At 33.0% G+C, this 25479-nt stretch overlaps 1 protein-coding gene and 1 long non-coding RNA gene across 5 annotated transcripts in view; one reads left to right on the top strand and one right to left on the bottom strand.

Moving 5' to 3' along the window:
• Positions 1-25479, top strand: part of LOC136039923 (uncharacterized) — a 148852-nt gene that overhangs the window by 53003 nt on the left and 70370 nt on the right. For 3 of the 4 annotated variants that reach the window (XR_010620590.1, XR_010620589.1, XR_010620587.1), the window contains 2 exons: positions 4734-4881; positions 8380-8479. This is a non-coding gene — a long non-coding RNA (uncharacterized LOC136039923). Of the gene's footprint in view, positions 1-4733; positions 4882-8379; positions 8480-13068; positions 13633-25479 lie in introns of those variants that run through there. The other variant, XR_010620588.1, reaches the window with a different exon arrangement.
• Positions 518-15629, bottom strand: LOC136039921 (zinc metalloproteinase nas-14-like). The gene is made up of 6 exons (XM_065723910.1): positions 15474-15629; positions 13631-13795; positions 11966-12095; positions 5599-5771; positions 2679-2812; positions 518-663 (listed from the first exon to the last, which is right to left on the bottom strand). The coding sequence occupies exons 1-6, from the start codon at positions 15535-15537 to the stop codon at positions 583-585; spliced, it is 747 nt and encodes a 248-aa protein (XP_065579982.1). The 5' UTR covers positions 15538-15629; the 3' UTR covers positions 518-582.

Raw genomic sequence — 25479 nt, 5'->3', positions numbered from 1 at the left:
TTGGTATCTTATTTTGGGTCTTCCGCTTGGCATATTTTAAACTAATGAAAAATATCAACTGAATACAACACCGTTTATACAATGCGTAACTTCATTGCAATATTATCATGCACCTTTTTACTCTTTAAATGCATTTGGACGTGACGTCATTCATTTAAAAAGGTTTTTTTTAATTGAGGCTCTAAAGTGTAATCAGCTGAAGGGTGCACGACCTGCCCCTGACGCACAACAATATTGCCATGCCCCACCAGTAGGCCAAGTTGGGAACCACGGCTCTAATACTTTCTTTAAAATACAAACAAAAGCTTATCCAGCAGTAAAGGACTAATATTCTTTAGTGCAAACAGGTGAGGTTGAGGTGGAAGTGGGAAACTGACTCCCTAATTTTTATGACAAGGTTTATTCGTTTTAATTTAATCATATTTCATTTTATTTTGATTTAATATATTATTATATTTTACATCATGAGATAAAAATACATTCTGTTTTTAGAACGTTCGATATCTATAAAAATATATTTCGTGTAAAAAAGAAGTATATTTTAAAAGTTTGAATAATTAAGGGAACTTTAAGACATAATTTTCAACAGTTGTACATGGCATTCACTTTAATAAGATCGATGTCACTGAACCCAACTCTTTGGCCAATGGTAGCTTCGGGGTCCTAGAAGAAAATCGTATAAACTTTAGTCATACTGTACTAGGCTGTATGCCATTTTATTTTTAAGTATATAATTTTATCTAAATAAGTTTTATATAAAGTTGAATCAGGCTTATAACTCATCAGAGTACTGAAGCTGCAAGTGGATTGTGTTGTTATTGTTGTTGTTTTTTTTTTTGCTTTTTTTTTTAGAGACTGACTATGTAATAGCTCTAAAAATATTTCAAGACAGCTATATATACTTTTTTTTCTCAAATAGCCTTACTTAGATCTTAACTCTTGTTGTTTACTCTTTCGTTTCAATTTTTATGACAAAAGTACGTTTTAATGGTTGATACTGAAAGGCTATATGCAGATTGGCATCGAAAGTCTGTATCTTTGAGTTAGAACACAGTGTATTTAAAAGTGATCCAATTCGTATCTCCTTCAACAAAAAGTCCTGAATTTGTGTTAAATCAGAGGTTCGAAACATGGTAAAACTAGAGTGTGTTCTTAGTAACATTGATCAAGGCTCTTTGGATATGACACAACTTGCTAATTTCGCTAGTTAAGAAATTTAAAGGTTCCTCAGATCGAAGATACAAATTGCTATTTTCGGTGCTAAGCTAAGTTAATAAAGTAATGTAGATAACATGATAGAATACCCAACGTGTACCCATGTTATTATTACTGGCACAAACCCATTTGCTGAGAAAGCACGAGTCAATGATATAGACAGACAAAAATTGGAAACGAAAATTCGTTGGCTTGCTACTACACCCATCCCCATCAATAACCAAGAATAGAAGTTGCAGTAAAGTCAAAAGAACAAAAAGCTTTGATTGCTCTAAGCCAGCAGAAACGCAAAAAAAAGTCCCAAAGAAATTTTTATAGGCTCTAGTTTAGATTTTAATAGCTACTTTTTTCTACCATCCTAACCCTAGTAGGCGCAATTTGAACTTCTTTCATAAGAAATTTATCCAGGCAATCAATCCTATTTCATCAGGATTCATGTTGCATTATAAAAAAAAAAGATGCAACATTTTTAAAGGAATTAACACTCTTGGATTTATGCTAAGCCCAAAAATACTTTAAAATCTATAGCTGACCATTTACTTTAATTTTAGATTTAATGCTTTGGCCGACTTTAATTTCTATTTTTATTTTAATGCTGAGCAGTATATATGAATCTTCCTACTAAGAAATAAGACCAACCGGAATATAGAAGGTTTTAGGCAGAAAAAGGTATATAGGAAAAAAGGTATAATATAGGTCAACTGTATCGCAACATAGGTCAACATAATATGTTCAATATTAATTCTGCAATTCAAATTCATGCAATTCATATATATATATATATATATATATATATATATATATATATATATATATATATATATATATATATATATATATATATATATATATATATATATATATATATATATATATATATATATATATATATATATATATATATATATATATATATATATATATATATATATATATATATATATATATATATATGTTATATTCATATATATATATATATATATATATATATATATATATATATATATATATATATATATATATATATATATATATATATATATATATATGTATATTTATATGTATGTATATATGGACTCTTCAAACAAAATGAACCGTGAAATATAAATAGGTATCATGTAGAAAGAATTAGACTAAAAAATTGTGATTACATATTTTAAACTTCAATTAAACCATTTTTGAAAGTTTAAAGCACACAAAGTTGTACAGTAAACTAACGAACACATTAGCTAGATTCTGTATTAATGCCAAGATTAAAACTAAATTTTTAAATTTAGCTCCAAAAGGTCTGCTAAAACCATATGATAATTTGATTCAAGACAAAAACGATAAATAAATTGGACAGTGGTTCTAAGTGCTCTACGACAATAAATAAGTTATACATGTATTTTTTCTTTATGCCAGATTTTACTCATTTTAGAAAACTCGGTTTCTCTCTTTTAAAGAATTAAATAGGAATATACCTTGGGAACGATAGTATCCTCTCCATTAATGCTAAAAGCAGTTTTTGAATAGTGCATCATACTTCCATAGTCGTATGGCTGACCAAAACCATCAGCAGTTGATTGAGGGTAGATGTTGAAGTTGTTATCGTAGTCTAATTAAAAATGAGATAATAAGCTTAAAATAGAAATTATTAGAACCATAGTCTGACATGAAGGCAGAGATTCTCATACCTAGGGAGGAGGGTTTACCAAAATCATAAAATTTTTTACTATTTTCTTCATGCTTCTTAAAATTTTTCGGACAACTTGCCCGTTGTTTTAAATTTTTTATAAATTCTACTCCCGCCCCAAATTCATTTAGGGCCCACAGTTAAATTTAATTCCTGATTTTAGTTGCAAATAATGCCTCGTCCCATAGAGGAGGTGAAGATGTTGTTATCTTGAAATATCGGAATATATAATAATGGCAAAAAATTGCAATTTACAAAACTGCAAATATTATGGAAAATATAAAACTTTTCTTGTATACAGATCGTAGTTCACGCACATTCAGGCAAATTTTTAAGACTTGTACCCTAACTAAAAAATATCGGTTGGTATCCATGGATAAGCCAAACACATTCAAACCACAACATTCAGCAGGATAAGCTAGTATTTTTTGCTCTAATCGTTACTCAATGGAACTTTTAGTATAACTTAAAAATTACTAGTTGGCTCCCATGTAATTATGTTTATTATTGCCTTAAATGGAATAATCTAGACCAGAAACAGAAATAAAGTGCTGTAATAACAAGCTTGAAAATAATAATAATGAAAATAATGGCACAATAAATATCATAGTCATCTTGATAATTTTGGTCTAAAATTAGCAAATGAGAAAGAGCAAGAAAAGCGGATAACAGTACAAGACAATAAAGTATAAAAAAAAAACAAAGTGTGTCCAAAAGAAAAACAATCGGTTTAAAATTCGCAGTCTAAATGTAAAGTATACGATTGAAATCCTATTTCTTGTATTTATGCTTTATTTCTTAGGTGTTTTAAGTTTTTTTTATGCTCAAATTTCTTATGAAAAGAATAAGATTTCTCAATTTTTTTTCCATTTTTTATGAAGCCTGAACATTTTGAAGTTCATGAAGTTGTTGTTTTAGATTTAATTTCTATAGCTTTTATTTCTTTTGTTTTTGGGGCATATGCTCATTTCTTTGCATGGGTAAAATTTTCGAAATACTCTCCAAAATATGAGGACTCAGCATTTTCGCTTTCGATTTTGTTTTGAAATGTTATGTTTAAGTAGAATTAGAATTGGCATTTTCAGGACGTTGAAGGGAATTATCTGATTACAATATTTTTTTAAGCTTTTGAAAACTCCAAACGTTTTGTACAATTGATTGATTAATTATATTTTATTATTTAAGGTTTGATGGAGCCAATTGTCTAAAAATGTTTTCGCTTTTTGTGTTGCTTTCTTTTGTCTCTCAAGTTGAAAACAAATATTCAAAAATAGAGGAAGCTTTTAAAAAAAATTAAAACAGTAAAACAAAATTTAAATATTCAATCCATACAGCATTACTATGAGCTGTCTTTGCAAGAGATAAAATGACAAAAACCTCAAAGTACTTATAGCAGAAAAGAATAAGAGAAAAAAAAAATACTGTGAACTATATTTTACTAGTTGTTCTTTTTTTTCTAGTTAATGCTAGTGGTTGATTCTTCGAAGCTGTGAACAAAACCAACTTTGTGGGATAAATCTAACCTGTTATAAATAGAATTCATTTCTATTGAAATTTGAGCTATAAAAAGCTTTTAAAAAAGTTGGGCATTTAAGGATCAATTAGTCCCGTCATTTTAAGAGAAAAATAAATAATCGCGCGTGTTGAGTATAAAAGGACTTGAAGTAGGTTTTTGCTAGACACAATTGGGATATTAATAATTTAAAATCTCGTGTTTCAAGAACTAATGGCAGCAATTTTATTCTACGTTGTGTATCACAGGAAACACAAAGAAACATTTAATGAAAACTATTATGTCTAAGCTCTATAACGGAAACAGAATAAGAGACTATATAATTTCTAGATAGAGAAAAGTTGACAGATGAAGTGTAAGCGGTTATTACTAACGTAAAGATAAATAGAATTATGATGCTGCAATTTCTGAGAACTTGAAGTACTCTTTCTTCACACTTGAGAAATTCATGGAAGTAAAATAGTCTATATTTCTTGAGGTAAGTATAAGTATTTCTTCTTCTCAAATTTAAACTATACGCTCAAAAAAAAAAAAAAAAAAATCGTAGATTTAATTGTGTAAAGGGGAGACCAGGCTGTTGGCGTTCATTTTGTATGATGGACATTAATGAGAGAAATCTAGAATATTAGACTCGGTTAGATTCAACACATAAGCTCAGGCGAAGGAACTATTTCCCAGGCTAATTGAGAAAAAAGAGAGTGAAGCTGAAATATAAGGGTAAAAGAAGAGAGAAAAGGGGGGGCGGTTAACAAATTTTATAGACTGACAATAATACTGTCAATACAGTTTATTTCTGAAAAAAAGCTGCGACAACTGATAGATTAAACTGACGTTAAGTTTAAATTCTTAGATGCAAAGCATTTTATGCAACGCGTAAATAATTTCAGGAAAAGATGGGTGTCTTAAATACAAAGTTGCGAATGCATTTTTTGGAACACAAAGATGTGAATTCATTTTTGGAACAACAGGCGCTCAATAAATAAAAAATAAATTAGCTTGTGCATTTGTTAAGTTACACAAGCCTGTGTCAAGCTCAAGAGCCTGTTGCATTTTCCAGTGGCCAAAACTTTTTACTTCTTTACCAAAGAAACATATTCTACCAAATTCATAAAAATCCCATTGTTCAAATTTTAGATATTGCAAGCAAGGTCACACTTTAAAAAGTTCATGAAATTATATTTAAGAAATTACTTACTTGGATTGATATTATCCCAAACAATGGTAACATAGTCATCTCGATCCCAACGTGACTGCTCATGGTAAAATCCAAGAGCATGGTACAACTCATGAAGCACAGTGCCAAATCGAGTAATGCAACTTCCGGACTGGTAGTTCACTTGCTGTCCACCTCCAATGCGGCCAACATACCTTTCAATTTCATTGGTTTCATTAATTCCTTCGTTACTTTTTTTTATTTTGCATTGTTTTTACTCTTTTGATTTTGTTCGTTTTTTTAGTTTTTATTTTATTTTTCAATTTTTGTTTTCTGTTCTATCGTACTCACTAAAATGGGGTCAAAATCTGGACTCTTATTCATTATGTTTTTTTTTCATTGTTACAATTTTTTATAGCCCCTATATAGGTAGTCTTGCAGCCCAACCAGTAGCAATTAGTGGTACAAAATTTTTAAAACACTAAACTGATGGCTTTATTGAAAATTCCTACAGCTCATTATAAAAGCTAGCTATTGCCAAATCATTAGCCTATTATAGCACTGCATAGCAAATTTGGCTGCTGGACGAGAGATAAACTTTGCTCTTTAGCTCCTAAGATATAGCTAAAATATAGCATTTGTTATACGTCTTTTTATAGAGGCAACGTAACGCACAGTTAATCTGATGAGTTAATCAGAAAAAAACTGAGCATATTTAATTTTTTGTACCAATCGAACATCCGAGTTTTGGTATAATTGAGCACCAGTTTAGTTGAGAACGACGTCTCTCCTATTTATAATTGGTCCCGAGGGTCAATCGTCTTAGACTAAAGTTTTCGAAAAGTCGGAGCGTCGTTAATTGTAAGCTCTAACCGTCCATGCCATTCTTACATAAAGGTTCTTGACACATAGGTAGCACCGTGAAGCCCATGTGACCCAAAACCCCCTGGCACCCCATATAGCATGTGATCAAAGCTTCAAAATTGTCATTTCAATTAGCGCAATTGAAAAGTCACAAATTCAGATTGACAAGTCAGAAATTCATTTCCCAGCATTAGCAAAAACGATCCATGGTACTAGAACTGTGCCAAACGTATTGCTATTAAATATATTCTTCTTAAATGTGTCTTTGTTTTTTTTGGGGGGGGACATTGTATGAAAGTATTGTTGAAGTTGTTGATTAAAAAAATCTGAACTAATATTGCAATACGAAGGAATTCATGAATCAGAAGACGTCAATTACATAAGTAAAAAAACGTCTAGTTCTATCAAACCAGGTAATGGAATATAGAAGAAATCCAAAATCAAAATACTTAAAGTGCACCTAAACATTACAGAATTACAAAAAACTTTAATTAAGTTTTTTACCTTTTTTTTGGGGGGGGGTAAGTGGACTTGGAATCCTGAGCTCAGAGATAGAGGCAAAATATCCTTCTTTTGGTCCTAAGACTCCTAAGATAAAAGTGTACGACGTACGCTGCGGGTTTTATTTTATTTTGTATACCTGTCGTCTAGCAGGCCTGTTAGCAAGCTCTATCCAACGACTATAAATAAAGATATAGTTTCTTAAACAAATTAGCCAATGTTAATTATCCAATTAGCCATTCTTATAACAAATTGCCAATGTTGGTAAAACTATGTAGGATAAAGAAGATTTTGCTAACAACAATACTTCTCTCGATCATCGCCAGTTTATTCTATTTCCTCAAGCTGACATTGAATAGGATTTGATCTTGCTGACTACTAATCTGTTACCAAAATTGCAGTAAGCTAATGCAAAATCAAAAAATTCTAATTACATATTCTACAGGTTGGGTTTGATTTCTGCTAAAGATGGAATTTAGGCAAAACTGATAGTGGTGACTATTGAAGGTTAAAAAAAAAGATTTTGAGGATGTGTTCCATAAATGATGTTAGTTTAACCGAAGTTGGCATTTACCGTATTAAAGGCAGTAATTATTAATTCTGATTCTTTAAGTTGGTTAAATGGAAAGTAAAACAACTATATACTTCTTCCAATTTAGGAAAAGCCGAAAATCAAATTTTAATGAAAAAGACCTCTACATGCAGTTAAGCAGTTTTGGCAACTAGCAAGTGAAAGTTAAAAAAATCAGCAGCAAATACAGCAGAAAATGAGCAAAAAAAGATATACTGTCATGGTGCTTTAGAGAGTTCAAATTTCCTAATTGCTGTAGCAAAAGGCAAACGCTTTCATTAATTAGCAATAAACAAGGTAAAAACCAGAGACTAGAAGTTTGTAACGATATAACACTGGCGTTTTGGTTACTGTATGAGAATTGAAAAAAAAAAATGCTCGTATCACTGAATATTAAAAATTCAAAACTATTCCAGATTATAAACTATAAATTACTAGTTAATTGCTTTATCTACAAGAATATCTATTGGGAACGACATTAATACTAACTTGTTATACTTACCCCATTAGTGCTCCAATTCTACTCAGAGATCTATAGAAACCTTATTTTTTTGTTCCAAAAATATTCCTTTTAATTTTTATTTTTTAAAGCGCAAATACTAAATTCAATTCTTGGCTTGAGACACAACGATAAAATCTTCAAGACATGACACATTTTGATTCTTTGAATATCATGAACGTTCTCATTGAAAAATCACTCACTACTCTTCCAGATACTCATCCAATTTGTTTAATAGTATGACAAAAATTATACAAGCCAATATTGCGTAGCAGGAAGTACTCTGTGGTTAAAAAACGAGGAATCAATATTTTGCTTATGTTTTAATTTTGCGAACGAATGGGATCGTCAAATTTACCAGACTAATTTTGCTTATTTTTGTTCACAGTTTAACGTGGCAGCAAGTGCGAAACTTTGCGTTTATAAACAAATGCATGCATCATCATGTTTCTAAACACGGGATAATTTTTCTGATTTTGAAGGCAAAGGTAAGTTAAAAACATACTTTTGTGCTCCAAGTTAATTATTAATAAATGCCCTCATGCATTAGATCCAAGATAGTGCTCCTTTCCAAAGGTGCAAGTGACACGCCTTTTGGAGAATTTGAATTTTCAAGACAGTGTTTCCAAAATCTTACCAATGTTGTGGAGTGGCAAAGATCCTCCAAACCTAAAGTATCGCCAAAAGAAGCTCCAGCCAGGAAAAGAAAAATTTACGATACTTCATCACCAATAATTCCAAACTACGTTATAGTTTTGATAAAAAAAAAGATGAATAATACACCACTTAGTGCTGATGGAGCCACAGCAATACGGTAGGTAATTTTTACAGTATGCCGAACTAAATTTGAGCTAAACTTTCAAAACTCAAGAAGAGCCAAATTGTATTTTAAAATATTGAAACTGCAGCGTCTTTTCTACAAAATTCTAATTCTGTCATCATTGCTGGTTCAGGCATTGAAGCGACTAAGATCAACAAGAAAAAATTCCAATATGTTGTAAATGGCGTTGATTTGCCCTTTGAAAAGCAAGAGCTAGAAGCAGAGCTGCTGCATGCAGTAGGAAGAGACCTCCTACGTATCCATGTAATGCGGCTTAATACACGGTTGAATGAATAGTTATCCCCCTGAAAATCAATTTTATATCTTCCTTAAACATTAGCTTAATGATGATTTATATTTATTTGGGCAAAAACTTAAATACAAACCATACAAAGCTAAGTCTATTAAATGTTCGAAGTGCCACTTACATGGACATTCTTTTCATAGATGTTCACTGCAAAATCGGTCCTGTACTAAATTTGATCGAAAAGACCACAATGAAAACAACTTTCAAGTAAGTCAACCCTACTGTGAAAACTCCAAACGTGTGGGCTATTGTTCAATTCAAAACCAATTGTATATTACCCATAGCCTCAGCGCAGATTAAATTTAAAAAAACTAGTTTTTTTAACTGATAGTAAGGAGCGACATTAAAACTTAAAACGAACAGAAATTACTCCGTATATGAAATGGGTTTTCCCCTCTGCAATCCCTCGCTCTTTACGCTAAAGCTTTTAATTGTTTTAAAAAGTAGAATTGTGGCAAAGAGTCAAACTTTAGCGTGAAGAGCGAGGGTTTGCGGAGGGGACAACCCATTTCATATACGGAGTAATTTCTGTTCGCTTTAAGTTTTAATGTCGCTCCTTACTATCAGTTAAAAAAACTAGTTTTTTTTAAATTTAATTTCTGAACGTTTTTGAATTAATGCATGTTTGATTTTGGCTCTCCGCACATAAATTATTAAAATGAAATTTGTATATTAATTCTTTTTTTTGGCTAAATGGCTTTCTCTTAGTTTTGATCAGACGATTTTGAGAAATAAGGGGTGGAGAAAGAGGCCTAGTTGCCCTCCAATTTTTGGGTTACTTAAAAAGGCAACTAGAACTTTTAATTTTTAACGAACGTTTTTATTAGTAAAAAGTATGCGTAACTTAAGAATTAACTTACATTACAAACTTTTATATTCTTATATTTTTATTATGTATACGAGGGGGTTTGTACCCTCGTTAATACCTCGCTCTTTACACTAAATCGTAAGTTTTGTCCCAATTCTTTAAGAATGACCCCTGAATCAAAAAGGCGGCAGAATAAATAGTTGAAATTACTAAAAATACTTTAGCATAAAGAGCGAGGAATTTATCTCCTCCTAAATACCTCGTTCTTTGTGCTAAAGTATTTTTAGAACCCCTCATATGCGTAATAATCTCTGTTCGTTTTAAGTTTCAATGTTACTCCTTACTTTCAATTGAAAAAAACGTTTTCATGTTTATTTTTTCATTGTTTTTTTTTATAGTAATGCTAGAAAATCCTGCGCCCTTTTCATTGAATTTTTCTTCCCCCATGACATATTCCTCCAAGGAAAGATCCTCCAACATAGCCCCATCCCCTCAACCCCACCCCCTAACCAAAAAAATCCCCCTAAAAACATCTGTACACTTCCCAATAACCATTACTATATGTAAACACTGGTCAAAGTTTGTAACTTGCAGCCCCTCCTCCAGGGATTGTGGGGGAGTAAGTCATTCCCAAAGATATAGTTATTATGGTTTTTGACTATGCGGAACAAAATGGCTATCTCAAAATTTTGATCCGTTGACTTTGGGAAAAAATGAGCGTGGGAGGGGGCCTAGGTGCCCTCCAATTTTTTGGTTACTTAAAAAGGGCACTAGAACTTTTCATTTCCGTTAGAATGAGCCATCTTGCGACATTTCAGGACCACTTGGTCAACACGATGACCCCTGGCGAAAAGAAAAAAAAAACAACAAACAAATAAACACGTCTTCTGGCAAAAAATGCGAAATTCCACATTTTTGTAGATAGGATCTTGAAATTTTTGCTATAGGGTTTTCTGATACGCCGAATGCGATGGTGTAATTTTCATTAAGATTCTATGACTTTTAGGGGATGTTTCCCCCTATTTTCCAATATAATGCAAATTTTCTCAGGCTTGTAACTTTTGATGAAAAATACTAAATTTAATGAAGCCTATATATTTAGAATCAGCATAAAAATTCGATTCTTTTGATGTATTTTTTAGTATCAAAATTCAGTTTTTCAGAGTTTTGTTTACTATTGAGCCGGGTCGCTCTTTACTACAGTTCGTTACCACGAACTGTTTGATAAGTTTGAGAATATCAACTGAATAAAATCTCCCTTTCTCAATGCTTGTATCCTCTGCCCGACAAACGCCTAAAGTACAAATTGACAATCGGTCAGCTATAAGTGCTACAGAAAGAGTTAATTGCACATCTCAGTCGTACTACGCAAACTCTCAACTTCATAGCAACCATAAAAATAAACATGTATATCCTTCATATGTTCAGACACTTCATGGCATAATGCCTCTCCTAGGAGATTCCTAGGAGATTCAAACTGGGCGAATTTTTTCTTGCCCAAAATTTAGATGATAGTGATCAAGTGAATAGCATATTAATCCAAAAGATTGGTACTTTCCTAGCGGTAAGTCATCTTATAAACACATTAAGCCACACAAATCAAATAAAAGCTATTTCGTCACGAAAAACGATTACCTCACTACTCTGACAAGAAAACTGGAAATCTGCCAATATGGAGCTTCAAAAACTGGGAAAAGATATTGCTATGCCCAGCAGCTCCGAAGAAGAAGCAATAAAACAGGATGTAAATAGATTTAGATTTAAACGTTTTAAATCGATTTATTTTCCCCTATTTTCAAGAAGTTTGCATTTACTGACCAGAAGAGACCATATTTTTCAAAAACTAGACTGCTTCATCATATGAGGCACAATCATTGTTCTTTTATGTTTCCAAGAAAAAGGCGTGTAACTTTTGCGAAAAGCCTTCCTAAAAAGACTTTTTAATTTTTTTTGAACCTAAGACTGTTTAAACCTGAGTAGATGTTAACCTTTCTAAAATATTTTCTAAAAAGTCTTAAAAAAAACTTAAGTTTACTTACGAGTGACAACCAGTGTTACGGTTCGTGATACGGATATAATCATTTTGGTCAGTCCTCTCAACAAAACGAATGCAGGTTTTAGCATGGTATTCAGCAAAACCAGTTCGTATGGAAGCCAATTCCTCTTCAGCTGAATTGAAAATAAAACTAGTTATTACAAAGTAATGTTTGCTTAGCCACCCATTTTTACTCAATACGTAAAAGATTCAAGAGCTTGTACTTTTAAAATGTATTTAATTTTAGTTTGTTATCAGAAGAAATATAGTTGGCATTCAACGATAAAAGGGTACCAATGCAAATTTGTGGCTATTGAGAAGGACACACTATAAACAACTTTAAAATTCCTAGAATACTTATTTGTATTATTTCTAAAGAATTTTGTCTTACTGCCCTCTCCCTAATATATAAATATGTAGCCCAAATTGTACATTTTCCGTGTATTTTTCATTTATTGATTGCATCACTTTTTTGTTCAAATAAATGCAAAGAAGCAATAGTGAAGAAGCCAAGAAACAGGAAAAAGCATATCAAACATGTAATTTAGGTTGTGTGTTTTCACATTAGGGAGGGTGGGGGGAGGATGAATAAAGTGAAGATTTTTAGAAATTAAATGATTAAGTGTAATAGGATTTTTAAAAATTTGTTTTCAAAATTGTATAGTGTTTCCTTCTCATAAGCCCAAATTGTGCATTGATATCTCTCGAAGTTCTAAAATTAATACACTGAGCCTCTGATAATCTCTAACAGATAACATAGTTATTTGTTTTCATATCTTTATTTATCTTGTTTTCATATTGCATTTCATAGTCTCACGTTTTTTTATTGCAAAGTATACTACTACGATGTAAGTTTGTTTCATTTTATTTCAACTTTACTTCCGCAATACACTAATTTATTACCAATCAATAAATTAATTACTAATTAATTAATCAAATGCCACTTTGCCTTCCCTTGGTTTTCAAAACAATTTTTTTTTATCTGACCCTCATTTTACTATAGGCAAGGTATGCACAAACTTACTTACGACACAACGAATTTGAGTTGTTATAAGGGTTTTTAGCCTTGCCTTTACTTCTTAAGTATTTACCTTTTGTATTTTTCAGTAACAGTGTACTTCACCAGACAAAGACGACCCATTTGTTGTGAAATTGAAATACAAATTGCCTTTCTTACCAAATTTAGTTTGGAAATTATCTTCTTCCATGATCAGAATTTCGCTTTGATTTATGAGGAGAAAAGATCTCAAATGATACAATTTCTTTATCTTGTGTTAGTAAATCTTTCTGTCAAGTTTATCGTAAACTTTAAGTGTTATTTGCCACTTAGTAGATGAACTTTATAATTTGTTCTCTATGTATTCTAACTTGGGAATTCTACTTCGTTGGGATACACAATGATGTTCCGGTTCACCCATATTTAATGGTTGGAGCTGAAAGTATTTCGTAAATAAACGTATCATCCGACTGTACATCATTTTTGGTTGTCTAACGGCAATAATAGCTTTGTAAATGACTAACAATGAACTGTGGTTTAACCCTTCCTCAAGTGGCTTGATGGCCTTCCTGTCCATTCAAGGTGTGGATATGGCACCACATTTATTACTATTTGTTAGCAAACTTTTAAAACGTACTTCTTTGAGGTATAAAGAGTAAAAACGAAACTTACTAAACCCATCTTCAAAGACATATGGCACTTCATTACCGGACCAGCGGTATCTTTCATTCACCAATCCATTTTTCAAGTCATTAATACTTTGGCCCGGAGCGAGCATGATGTCCCCTTCATAGTAATCACCTAGCTCTTCCGGATTGGCTCCATAGCTTTCACCTCCTACAACAAAAGCATTAAAAGTTAATCAAGTCAAGAGCTTCATTGTGAAAATTTGAACTTCCAAACCAAACAAGAATACATGGGGTAGTCTGACACGTGTACCGTATCCCCCTAAAATCACAAAATCTTAGTTCTTTGATTTTTTCGTCAAAATTTCTTTATTTATATTTTCCCTTACCCCTTTTCAAAGTCCCTCTCACTTAAATCTATCCATTATTCACTATTTTATTTAAGCTTGGGTGTATAAGATGTTTTCTGTAACATACTGAGCCTTTAAAACAGTTATTTGTATTTTTACGAATAACACTTTTAGAATAAGTGATACGCTGCCATCATTAAAGTATGGACTAACTGAACTATTAAGAAGTTTTGAACTTATAATACAAGTCGATTCTTTCAAATAAATCAAATTTGTCCTTGAAATCTTTTCTAAACATGAATTTTTAACCAATTTTTACTCTAATTTAAGCATATTTTTTCAAATTATATGGCAATGGTGTCCAAATCGTTAATCGTGTGCTTCTTTAAACCCAAACGCTTTGAATGCAGTCCAAAAAGTAATGAGAAATTAAAAAACATTAAGTTATATTTTTTTTTATATTTTGAATAAAGCAGTTAATGATAGAAATAACTATATTAATTAGGAGTCACACCATAAACTAGGCATAAAACAATTTGGAAAAGATACAGTTCAGAAATCTACAATTATAAAATATATTTACGCGCACATATCAGATGATCCCCTGGTTAAAGATAAAGACGAAACATGGAAACTGGTTTAGTGTTCCGAGAAAGTAAAACTTTTGTTATTTTTTTTTTTTTTTTATATAAAAAGGGTTTCTTGTCCTTTGTTCGGACTGTCGTTCAATCTATGGAAAAAAAATTTATTGTGCTCAAACAATTTAAAAAAGCTAAGATTTAAGAGTGAACACCACAGATGGTAGATTGTGGGAGGTGGAACAGAACAAACTAAAACACTAGCTGAGAGAGGAAGAGGTAAAAGGTAAAAAATTTCCGTCTGACAGACGGAGAAATAGGTCCATACAAGGAATTCTGAAGCAAGAATAAAAAGTGATTGTTCAAGTAACAGGAGAAACATAAATGAAATGATACCAATCATGTTCCTGGTAAAAAAAAATAATAATAAATCATAGCACAAGTTTCAGGGGGTTTCCGGAACATCATTAAAAGAACTTTTAGATTTATATTGGCTAGATCATTCTGGTCTTTATAATTTTTCTTCAATTATAAATCAATCTAATTTTAAGGTTCCGTACTGTTGTAATATTGTTTCCATAGGAGGCGCAGATCAAGAGCAAATTCTTTGGAGGCTGGCCCCCGGTGGCCCATTGTGACAAAAGTGCCAATAGTTAACCCAATAGACAAATTTGTTCTAAAAAATAGTGAAAAATAGTAAAAAAAGGGAAAGAGTGTGCCAGAAAAAATATTGGAGGTAGGGCATCCCCCCGGCACCTTTCTGGATACGCTAGTTGTCCATGGTAGGTATATCGATTTTATGAACTATACTTCACTAATAAGCTCTATACAGACGGATAATTTAATCTACTAAACAAAATCTCTTATATTATTTAGCTGGATATCTAAGGATGTACTAACTGTGTATTCTTATAACTACAATAGCTTATACTTGTTAAGTTCAGTAAAATAAAGAAATTACGAATTAGTTTCGAGGGTAAAGCAGAAATAAGCCCAACGCAAAGTGTTAATAACAGAAGTTTCATTGTCTAAGACTAATGTGAATTTAAAAATTTCGACTATTTAAGGCAACGATCAGACTTATCTATCTAAAAAAAACTGTTTGTCTATTTTTATAAGTAAACATTATGATTATTTTGTTTTGTACGAAATCCATCTGGTATTTATCTACGAAAACAAAAGATAATCATATTTATTTTTCGGTTTTTGTTGTTTGTTTTCGTAAGTTTTCTTGTCTTTTGTAAGCTTAGTGGAAAAAAATGACATCCCGGAAAATGCATGCTCTGAATTTCTATTATAGGCTATTTTATTGTAAGTTATATTGTACTATTTAGCTTCATTGTACTGCAATTAATTTTTATTTCGAGCGGTGTGCTTCTTATTTGTTACAACGTCAACAAAAAATAATATCACAAGGCTAATCATGGTTACCAATATGAGTTATGCTAATTTTTTTCCCCTCCTAAACCTTCCAAACTACGTGTGTGTCAAGTTCGTTTTGTTGGAAACAAAAAAGTATTTCGAACAGTGTATCAAAACTTTGACCAAAAAAAAATCCTCCCAAACAATAAAGAAATATATTCTAGTTGGAATCCGTAGATTCCACAATTTGATTGGACTACTATTATTAAGAACAGTTAAGACCCTGATCAAAAATGAATTGTTGGTTTTTGCAGCTATTAAATAAAAAAACTAGTTTTTTTTAACTGAAAGTAAGGAGCGACATTAAAAATTAAAGCGAACAGAAATTACTCCGTATATGAAATGGGTTGTCCCCTCTGCAATCCCTCGCTCTTTACGCTAAAGCTTTTAATTGTTTTAAAAAGTAGAATTGTGGCAAAGAGTCAAACTTTAGCGTAAAGGGCGAGGGATTGCGGAGGGGACAACCCATTTCATATACGGAGTAATTTCTGTTCGTTTTAAGTTTTAATGTCGCTCCTTACTTTCAGTTGAAAAAAAAACTAGTTATTTTTTAGTTAATTTCTGAACGTTTTTGAATTGATGCGTGTTTGATTTTGGCTCTCCGCACATAAATTATTAAAATGAAATTTGTATATTAATTCCTTTTTTTGGCTATATGGCTTTCTCTTAGTTTTGATCTGACGATTTTGAGAAATAAGGGTTGGGGAAGGAGGCCTAGTTGCCCTCCAGTTTTTCGGTTACTTAAAAAGGCAACTAGAACTTTTAATTTTTAACGAACGTTTTTATTAGTAAAAAATATACGTAACTTAAGAATTAACTTACGTAACAAGCTTTTATATTCTTATATTTTTATTATGTATAGGAGGGGGGTTGTACCCTCGTTAATACCTCGCTTGGATAAATCAGAAGTTAGTATTTTGTATTTGTCATCGAAGCTTTTTATGTAAGTGTATGCATAAATATTAAAGTGGAAAATCTACTTTACTTTGTAAGTTTAACGTTATAAAAAATGAAGTAGAGAATCTTCTGGTGAACCCTTGAAAGATTTCTGAAGCGTTCGGTTAATATTATTCAAAAAAAGGGTCAAACCCATAATCGAATATTCAGCAACAAGAATGTATAAATTTGAGAGTTTTCTTTTACCTGCAGGTATTAATATTTCATTTCATTTAATGCCGAAGACTTCTATAGAAGGGGATAACGCTGTCCATAATATGATTTCAAGTTTAACTGGAGGTTATAAATTGAATTTAAAAGTAATGTAATATATTCTGTTAATGATTTGGTTGCGTCTAGGTCGGTGTTTCCTTGGCTTACAAAGGGGTTAAATTAAGGAATTTGTTAAGTAGGGAAATCAAAATTAGTCGTGATGCAAATGATTTTAAAAGGCTGTTGAAAAATAAATTATATCCTAAGCATGACTTTGATGGTTAAATTGCTAGGATGTAAAATTGATCAGACGTGATTAAATTATGTACCCTATAATTATCATTCATCTTTATATTATGAATTTTAAGGAGAGAGTGAAGTAATGACTATTAAGTTAATGATAGCAGGGTACATGATGTTGTTGTTACGCCTTTTTAAAACCCATTCCAAGATAAAAGTGATTTTTACTGATTTTTAGCATTTATTTGATTTCCCCTACTCTAAATCGTGCTCTGGCATTTAGATGGGATTGGGATAGTAGTGATGCCATAATGGGTTTAACCGGCCATTAACCCCGGAATACAACCAGACACTACCCACAAGGCACCCATACAACCGGCCAGGTATCCCTTTGATCCCCTCAAGACGCAGGTGCCCGTCATAGGGAATGGTTTCTAAGAGATGTAGGTGTTTTATACGTAATTGGGAGGGTTTACTTTGGTTGTTACGAAACAGGGTTTGTCTGCTTTTGGTTGTTTTATAATAGGGTCTTGGTTGTTACGTAATAGAGAATGTTTAGGATTTCTTTTAATGTTGGATAACAGGCTTTATTCACTTTTGGCTATTACGTAATATTATTTGTTTACTTTTTGTTGTTACCTAATAGAGGTTTGGTTGTTACGTAATTGGGAATGTTTAGGATTTCTTTGAATGTTGCATATTAGGCTTTGTTTACTTTTGCCTGTTACATTATAGGGAGTGTTTTCTAAGAGACGCAGTTGTCGGTTATGTAATAGCGACGGTTTTTTTACGTTGAGGAAGATGTAATCTTGTGTGGTTTAATGGATTTATTGGATCTGATGCAAGCTCACGTGATATGGTAGACTTCAGGGGCCCATGGGAGAAATCCCCGCTTGTATCTGAAGAGGGGACATCTGGTTGATACGTAATGACGATGCAAACGTGGTTGCTATGTACTGACAGTGCACACGTCGCTGTTACGTAATAGTGGCGAACATGTGAGATATCACGTGGTGGCAGCGCACACGTGGGATGTTCTGTAATGACGATGCACATAAGGGATGCGAAGCAATCTTATACGTGAGTGTTATGTAATGACGGGGGGGCACACCTGGGTTTTACGAAGTGACACTGCACACCTGGGATGTTATGTAATGACAGCACACACGTTGCTGTTACATAATACTTTAAGAGATTTTTTCTTTGTTTTTTTTTCTTTCAAGGCGTTTTCTGTAAAGGAACCTTTTTTGTTCCTTTGTAAAGGATAATTTTTGTCCCCATTAGGATTTGAACGGGCCGTTATCATCCAGTGGAACTGTGCCTTGGACATCTGGACAATGAAACTCTTTCTAAGATTTTGATTCGCCTAATGCATTCCCCACGATAGCCTATTCAGCGCTTGGAGAAATCCGTGTCTCGCATACTAGAATGATTAAATGTACTGCATGTGCCCATATAATTGCAATTACTCAGTTGCAGGGTGGAAAATCGATTACTAGAGTTCGGTTATACTTGAAGTGCACCTACTTGCTAAGTAATGCTTTAGAAGGGTATCATAAACCCAGACAAAGTGATTCTTTACTTTTTAGCGATATGATCCTAGCATTTTAGAGAGTCCTTCTTAGAGAATTTCTAGAGATGTTCTCTTAGAGAATGATATAAAGCTATTCAAAACATTGGAAAACACTCCTTCTTAGAGAATGTTTAAAGATGTTTTCTTAGAGTATGATCCAAGTTCCCTCAAAATATAGGAAAATGGAGGGGTAGAACAAGAAACTTAACTTAATTTATATTTTGTTAATTTTTCTTGGTAGTATCTTCTTTCAATTCCTAGCCTCTGACACTCTATGGCTGACCCATCTCCTAGTGAGCAATTCCAACCGTGACATTATTTGGCTGGCCCACCCTCTAGCGAGGAATTCCAGTCTCCGCCCTCTTCTCACTAACATCCAACTCCACCAGAACCCTAGAAATCCACTCCAATGGGACTAACGAGCAATCCCAGTGAGACCCCTAACACCCAATTCAACCGGGGGATGGGGAATTTCAGTGCCAGTGCATATCTAGAAAGATTCGATTCTATTTTTGAGGCAACCGGAAAAATCGATAGAAAGGGATGCTTATTTTTATCCAGAATTGAATCTACCCACACGCTAAAAAGGGCTTGATCGATTTTTCACTAGCATTGACAGTGTAGAGGTGCTGAAGAACCAGGAGATGTACTATGATAACCAAAACATGAGTAAGTGATTGAGCAGGTTATAGGATGATATTCAGACAATTGATAGTCAAACATGACCTTTACTGTATTGGCTTGCAAATCACTCGATACTGCAGCATGAACCAAGTTGGAAATTCACAAGGACCTTTAGAAGCTAATGCGCCACTGTACAGTATTGCTGCCTCTGAAACTGGAGGCTCAATATGCGTAAGGTTTTTGACTATTGACTGTCTCAGAATATCATACAATAGCTTTTCGGCCTTCTTTTGGCTAGGATTCTTTTCGTACGCAACAAAATAACTGAAAGCGCCGCTTTGCTGTGAGAAAGTCTGTCTGGCTAAAATAAATGTCTATTTTAATCGTTATTTTGTAGGACTACCTGAACCCTTAGGTACCAATGTGCCACCGTATGGTATTACTGCCTCTGAAACAGGAGGCTCTATACGCGTATGGTTTTCTCGAGAAGTCTATATCAGTTGATTATATCAGGATTTTCACATAATAGCTTTTTGGCGTTCTTTTCGCTAGAATCACTGTTGTGCACCACAAAATGCTTGAAAATACCACTTTTCTGTGGGAAAGTCTGTTTGTCCAAAATAAATATTGATGTTAACCGTTTAGTTTGTAGGACTACCTGCACTTTTAGAAACAAATGCTCCACCGCACAGCATTACTGCGCTTCTGGCAACTATCTTTGCTCCTAAGAAATTTTTAGATATTTTTTTTATAAAGTGACACCCAATCCCATTTCCCTTGCTTTTGACACCGGTTACAACGGTTCCAACTTCAATTCTGCTGGCTTCCATCCCAGTTCACTCAATTACAGTTGCCACTATACCCCTCCAATCCCAATTCTAAACCCGGCTCCAGTTGCGTCAGTTCCAGATTTTACGCTTCTGCCCTCCAATTCCACAATTTCGATCACGTCAATTCCACTCCCAAGTTCCATCGATTCCAAGATTTTGTATGCGGCTGCCTCCGTGGTAATCTATGGCCGGTAAATGACACCCATTTGTTACACATTTTCACGCCTAAAGGTTTATCAACCTTTTTACCGACAAAAACAACTTTATAAACTAAAAATGATCATTGTTTTTAATTTGAATTTGTTGAGTGCTGATTTTGCTCGTGGAACTTGTTACATGCTGATTTTTGTTCGTTAAACACGTTGTATGCTCATTTTTTCTTCATGAAACTTGTACATTTGTTTTTCTCCTTGTGAAACTGATTTGTTCACGGTGCGTGTTGCGTGCTGATTTTGTTCTTGGAACTTGCTGCGTGCTTGTTTTTGTTTGTAAAACTTGTTGCATCTTGTTTTTCTCTTTGTAAAACTTCTACATTGATTGTTCTCCTTGTGAAACTGACCTTGTTCATGAAACTTCTTGCATGCTGTTTTGTTTGTCGAACTTGTTGCGTGCTGAGTTTTACTCGTGAAACTTGTTACATGTTGATTTTTTCTCTTCATGAAACTTGTACACTGATTTTTCTCCTTGTGAAACTGATTTTGTTCACGTAACGTATTGCGTGTTGAGTTTTGTTTCTGGAACTTATTGCGTACTGATTCTTTTTGTTCGTGAAACGTTTTATGTATTGATTTTTCTCATAGTAAAACTAATTTTGTTCGTAAAACTTGTTGAATCTTGATTTTTCTCTTCGTGAAACTTGTACTTTGATTATTCTCCTCGTGAAACTGATTTTGTTCATGGAACCCGTTGCTTGAGGAATTTGTTTTGTTCGTGTAAATTGTGGCGTGTTAATTTTTGTTAGTGAAACGTGCTGCATGTTGATTTTTGTCTTTATGAAACTTGTACTTTGATTTTTTCCTCTTGAAAATAATTTTAGTCGAGAAACTTGTTACCTGCTGATTTTTGTTCGTGGAACTCGTTGCATGTCGATTTTCCCTTCGTGAAACTCTTACGTTGATTTTCTCTCCTCTTTAAACTGATTTAGTTTATTGAACTTGTTGCGTGTTGATTGTTGTTCGTAAAACCTGTTGCATGCCGGTTTTATTTCGTAAAATATGTCCTATGGTCAGTTTTCTCATCGTGAAAACTAGTTTCCTGTTGACTTTTTTCGTGAAACGTGTTTCATGTTGATGTTTCTCCTCGTGAAACTGACTTTGTTCATGGAACTTGTTGTGAGCTGATTCTTGTTAGTGGAACTTGTTATGTACTGATTTTTGTTCGTGAAACTTGCTGCCTGTTGATTTTCCTCTTGTTGAAACATGTATATTGATTGTTGCGTGTTGATTTTTGTTCATGAAACTTGTTGTATGTTGATTTTTCTCTTCGTGGAACTTGATGCGAGCTGATATTTCTTAGTGGAACTTGTTATGTACTGATTTTTGTTCGTGAAACTTGCTGCCTGTTGATTTTTCTCTTCACGAAACATGCATATTGATTTTTCTCCTCGTGAAACTTATTTTGTTCGTCAAACTTGTTACGCACTAATTTTTTGTTTGTGAAATTTGTCAGATGCTGATTTTGTTCTTGAAACTTGTTGCATGTTGTTTTTTCTCTTCGTGAAACTTGTATATTGACTGTTTTGTGCTGATTTTTGTTGGTGTGAATTTGTTGCTTGTTGATTTTTCTCTGAACGAAATTGTACATTTTTTCTCCATGTGAAATTGATATTGTTCAATGAACTTGTTGTGTACTGATTTTGTTCGTGAAACTTGTTGCCTGTTGATTTTTCCCTTTGTGAAAATTATACATTAATTTTTCTTCTCTGGAAACTGGTTTTGTCCATGGAACTACTCACGTGTTGATTTTGTTCATGGAACTTGTTTCTTGCTATTTTTGTTCGGGAAACTTGTTACTTGTAGATTTTTCTTTTCGTCAAAGTTGTACATCGATTTTTTTCTCCTCGTGAAAATGGTTTTGTTTATGAAATTTTTAAGTACGGATTTTTGTTCCTGGAACTTGCTATGTGCTAATTTTTGTTCGTGAAACTTGTTGCATGTTGATTTTAATCCTTGTGAAACTCCTACATTGATTTTTCTTCTCTTGAAACTGATTTCCATCATGGAACTTGTTGCGTGTCGATTTTTTGCTCTTGAAACTTGTGGCCTGTTGATTTTTCATTCGTGAAACTTGTATATTGATGTTTCTGCTCCTGAAACTGACTTAATTCATGGAACTTGTTGCGAGCTGATTTTTGTTTGTGGAACTTTTTATGCACTCATTTTTGTTCGTGAAACTTGCTGCTTGTAAATTTTTCTCTTCGTGAAACTTGTATATTGATTTTTCTCCTAGTGAAACTTATTTTGTTCATTGAACTTGTTACACACTAATTTTTTGTTCGTGAAACTTGTTGCATACTGATTTTGTTCTTGATATTTGTTGCATGTTGTTTTTTCTCTTCTTGAAACTTGTATATTGATTTATTTCTGTTGATTTTTGTTGATGGAATTTGTTGCTTGTTGACTTTTCTCTGAGCGAAATTGAACATTTTTTTCTCCTTGTGACACTGATATTGTTCCTGAAACTCGTTGCGTATTGATTTTTGTTCGTAAAACTTGTTGCCTGTCGATTTTTTCCTTTGCTAAACTTTTACATTGATTTTCCTCCTCGGGAAACTGGTTTTGTCCATGGTACGCTTTGCGTGCTGATTTATGTTCGGGAAACTTGTTACATGCTGATTTTTCTTTTCGTCAAAGTTGTACATTGATTTTTTTTTCTCCTCGTGAAACTGATTTTGTTCATGAAACTTTTTAAGTGCGGTTTGTTGCTCCTGTAACCTCCTACGTGCTAATTTTTGTTCGTGAAACTTTCTGCATGTTGATTTTTCTCTCTGTGAAGTTTCTACATTGATTTTTTCTCCTCGTGACACTGATTTTGTTCTTGGAACTTGTTGCTTGCTTTTTTTTTATTCGTGAAACTTGGTGTGCACTGATTTTGTTCGTGAAACTTCTTGCCTGTTGATTTTTCTTTTTGTGAAAGTTTTACATTGATTATTCTCCTTTGGAAACTCATTTTGTCCATAGAAACTGATTGCGTGTTGATTTTTGTTCACGGAACTTTTTGTTCACGGATTTTTGTTTGTTGAAAATTGTTGCATTTTGATTTTTTTTTGTCGTGAAAGTTGAATATTAATTTTTTCTCCTTGTGAAACTTATTTTTCTCCATAAAACTTTTTACTTGCGAATTTTTGTTCGTGTAACTTGCTATGTGCTGATAGTCGTTCGTGAAACCTTTTGCGTGTTGAGTTTTCTCTTTGTGAAGCTTGCACATTGTTTTTTCCTCGTAAAGCTGATATATTTTTCATGGAACATGTTGCCTGCTGATTTTTATTCGAGTAAGTAGTTGCTTGCTGATTTTTGCTCGTGAAACTTGTTGCATATTTATTTTTCTCTTTGTGAAACTTATACGCTGATTGTTCTCCTCGTGAAACTGATTTTTGTCATGGAACCTGTTACGTTGTAATTTTTGCTCGTGAAACCTGGTGATTCCTGATTTTTCCTTGTAGAACTTTCTGCACGTTTATTTTTCACTTCATTAAATTTTTACATTGATTTTTCTCCTCGTTAAACTGATTTTGCTCATGAACCTCTTTGCTTGGTGTTTTTTTTGTTCGTAGAACTTGCTGCGTCCTGATTTCTGTTCGTCAAATTTGTTGCGCTTTGATTTTTCGTCTCGTGCTACTGATTTTGATCGTGGAAATTGTTACGTGCTGATTCTATTTTGCTCGTAGAATTTTCTGCGTGCTAATTTTTGTTCGTGAAACGTGTTGCATATTGATTTTTCCTCTTTACGAAACTTTTACATTGATTTTCTTCCTCTTAAAACTGATTTTATTGGAGAAACTTATTAGTTGATGATTTTTGTTTTCTTCGTAAGACTTGTTGTCTTTCGATTTTTTCTTCGTAAAACTTGTGCATTGATTTTCTGTCCTCTTTAAACTGATTTTGTTCACTCATTTGTTACTTGATGATTATTGTTAGCGGAACATGTTGCGTGCTGATTTTTGTTCGTGAAACATGTTGTATTTTCATTTTTCTCTTCTTGAAACTTGTACATTAATTTTTCCGAATTTTTTGTTTCATGGGACTTTTTGCGTGTTGATTTTGTTCATGGAACTTATTGTTTGCCTATTCTTTTCTCATGGAACTTGTTTCGTACTAAGTTTTGTTCGCGGAACTTTTTGCGTGTTGATTTTTCTCTTCATGAAGCTTTTAAATTTATTTTTCTCCTCATGAAACTTATTTTGTTCATGGAGCTTGTTGCATGCTATTTGTTCGTAGAGCTTGCTGATTGCTCATTTTTGCTATTGAAACTTCTTGCATATCGTTTTTGTCTTCGTGAAACCTGTACATTGACTTTTCATTGACTTTTGCGCACTGATTATTGTTCCTGAAACTTGTTGTATGTTGACTTTTCTCTTTGTCAAATTGTACTTTGATTTTTTTTTTCTCCTAATGAAACTGATTTTGTTCAGGGAACTTCTTGTGTGCTGATATTGTTCGTGTAACTTCTTACGTACTGATTTTTGTTCGTGAAACCTGTTGCCTGTTTATTTTTCTCTTGGTTAAACTTGTAAATTTATTTTAATCCTCGTGAAACTGATGTTGTCCATGCAACTTGTTGCCTGTTGTTTTTTGTTCATGAAACTTCTTTCGCTGGTTTTTGTTAAAAAAAAAACTGGTCGCATGTTGGTTTTTCGTTTCACATGGATTTTTTTCCACGTGAAACTTATTTTGTTCCTGAAACTTGTTACGTACTGATTTTTGTTCCTTGAACTTGCTACGTGCTGATTTTTGTTCATGAAACTTGTTGCATATTGATTTTTCTCTTTGTGGATATTGTACAGTGATTTTTCTCCACGTAAAACTGATTTTTGTTCATGGATTCTAAGCTCATTTTTGTTCGTGGAAGTTGTTGCGTGCTGATTTTTTCGCGAAAACGTGTTGTATATTGATATTCTCTTCTTAAAGCTT

The sequence above is a fragment of the Artemia franciscana genome, chromosome 20 (genome assembly GCF_032884065.1).
Source record: "Artemia franciscana chromosome 20, ASM3288406v1, whole genome shotgun sequence".
NCBI lineage: Eukaryota > Metazoa > Arthropoda > Branchiopoda > Anostraca > Artemiidae > Artemia > Artemia franciscana.
Note: the sequence above shows the minus strand (reverse complement) of the source record. Positions and strands in the feature narration are given on the sequence as shown.

Coding starts and splice junctions, on each gene's coding strand:
- LOC136039921 (XM_065723910.1), bottom strand. CDS start 15,537: ATGAAACTTCTGTTATTAACACTTTGCGTTGGGCTTATTTCTGCTTTA. Junction 2,813..5,598: donor TTGGGATAATATCAATCCAA/GTAAGTAATTTC, acceptor ATTTTTAATTAG/ACTACGATAACAACTTCAAC. Junction 664..2,678: donor AGGATACTATCGTTCCCAAG/GTATATTCCTAT, acceptor ATTTTCTTCTAG/GACCCCGAAGCTACCATTGG.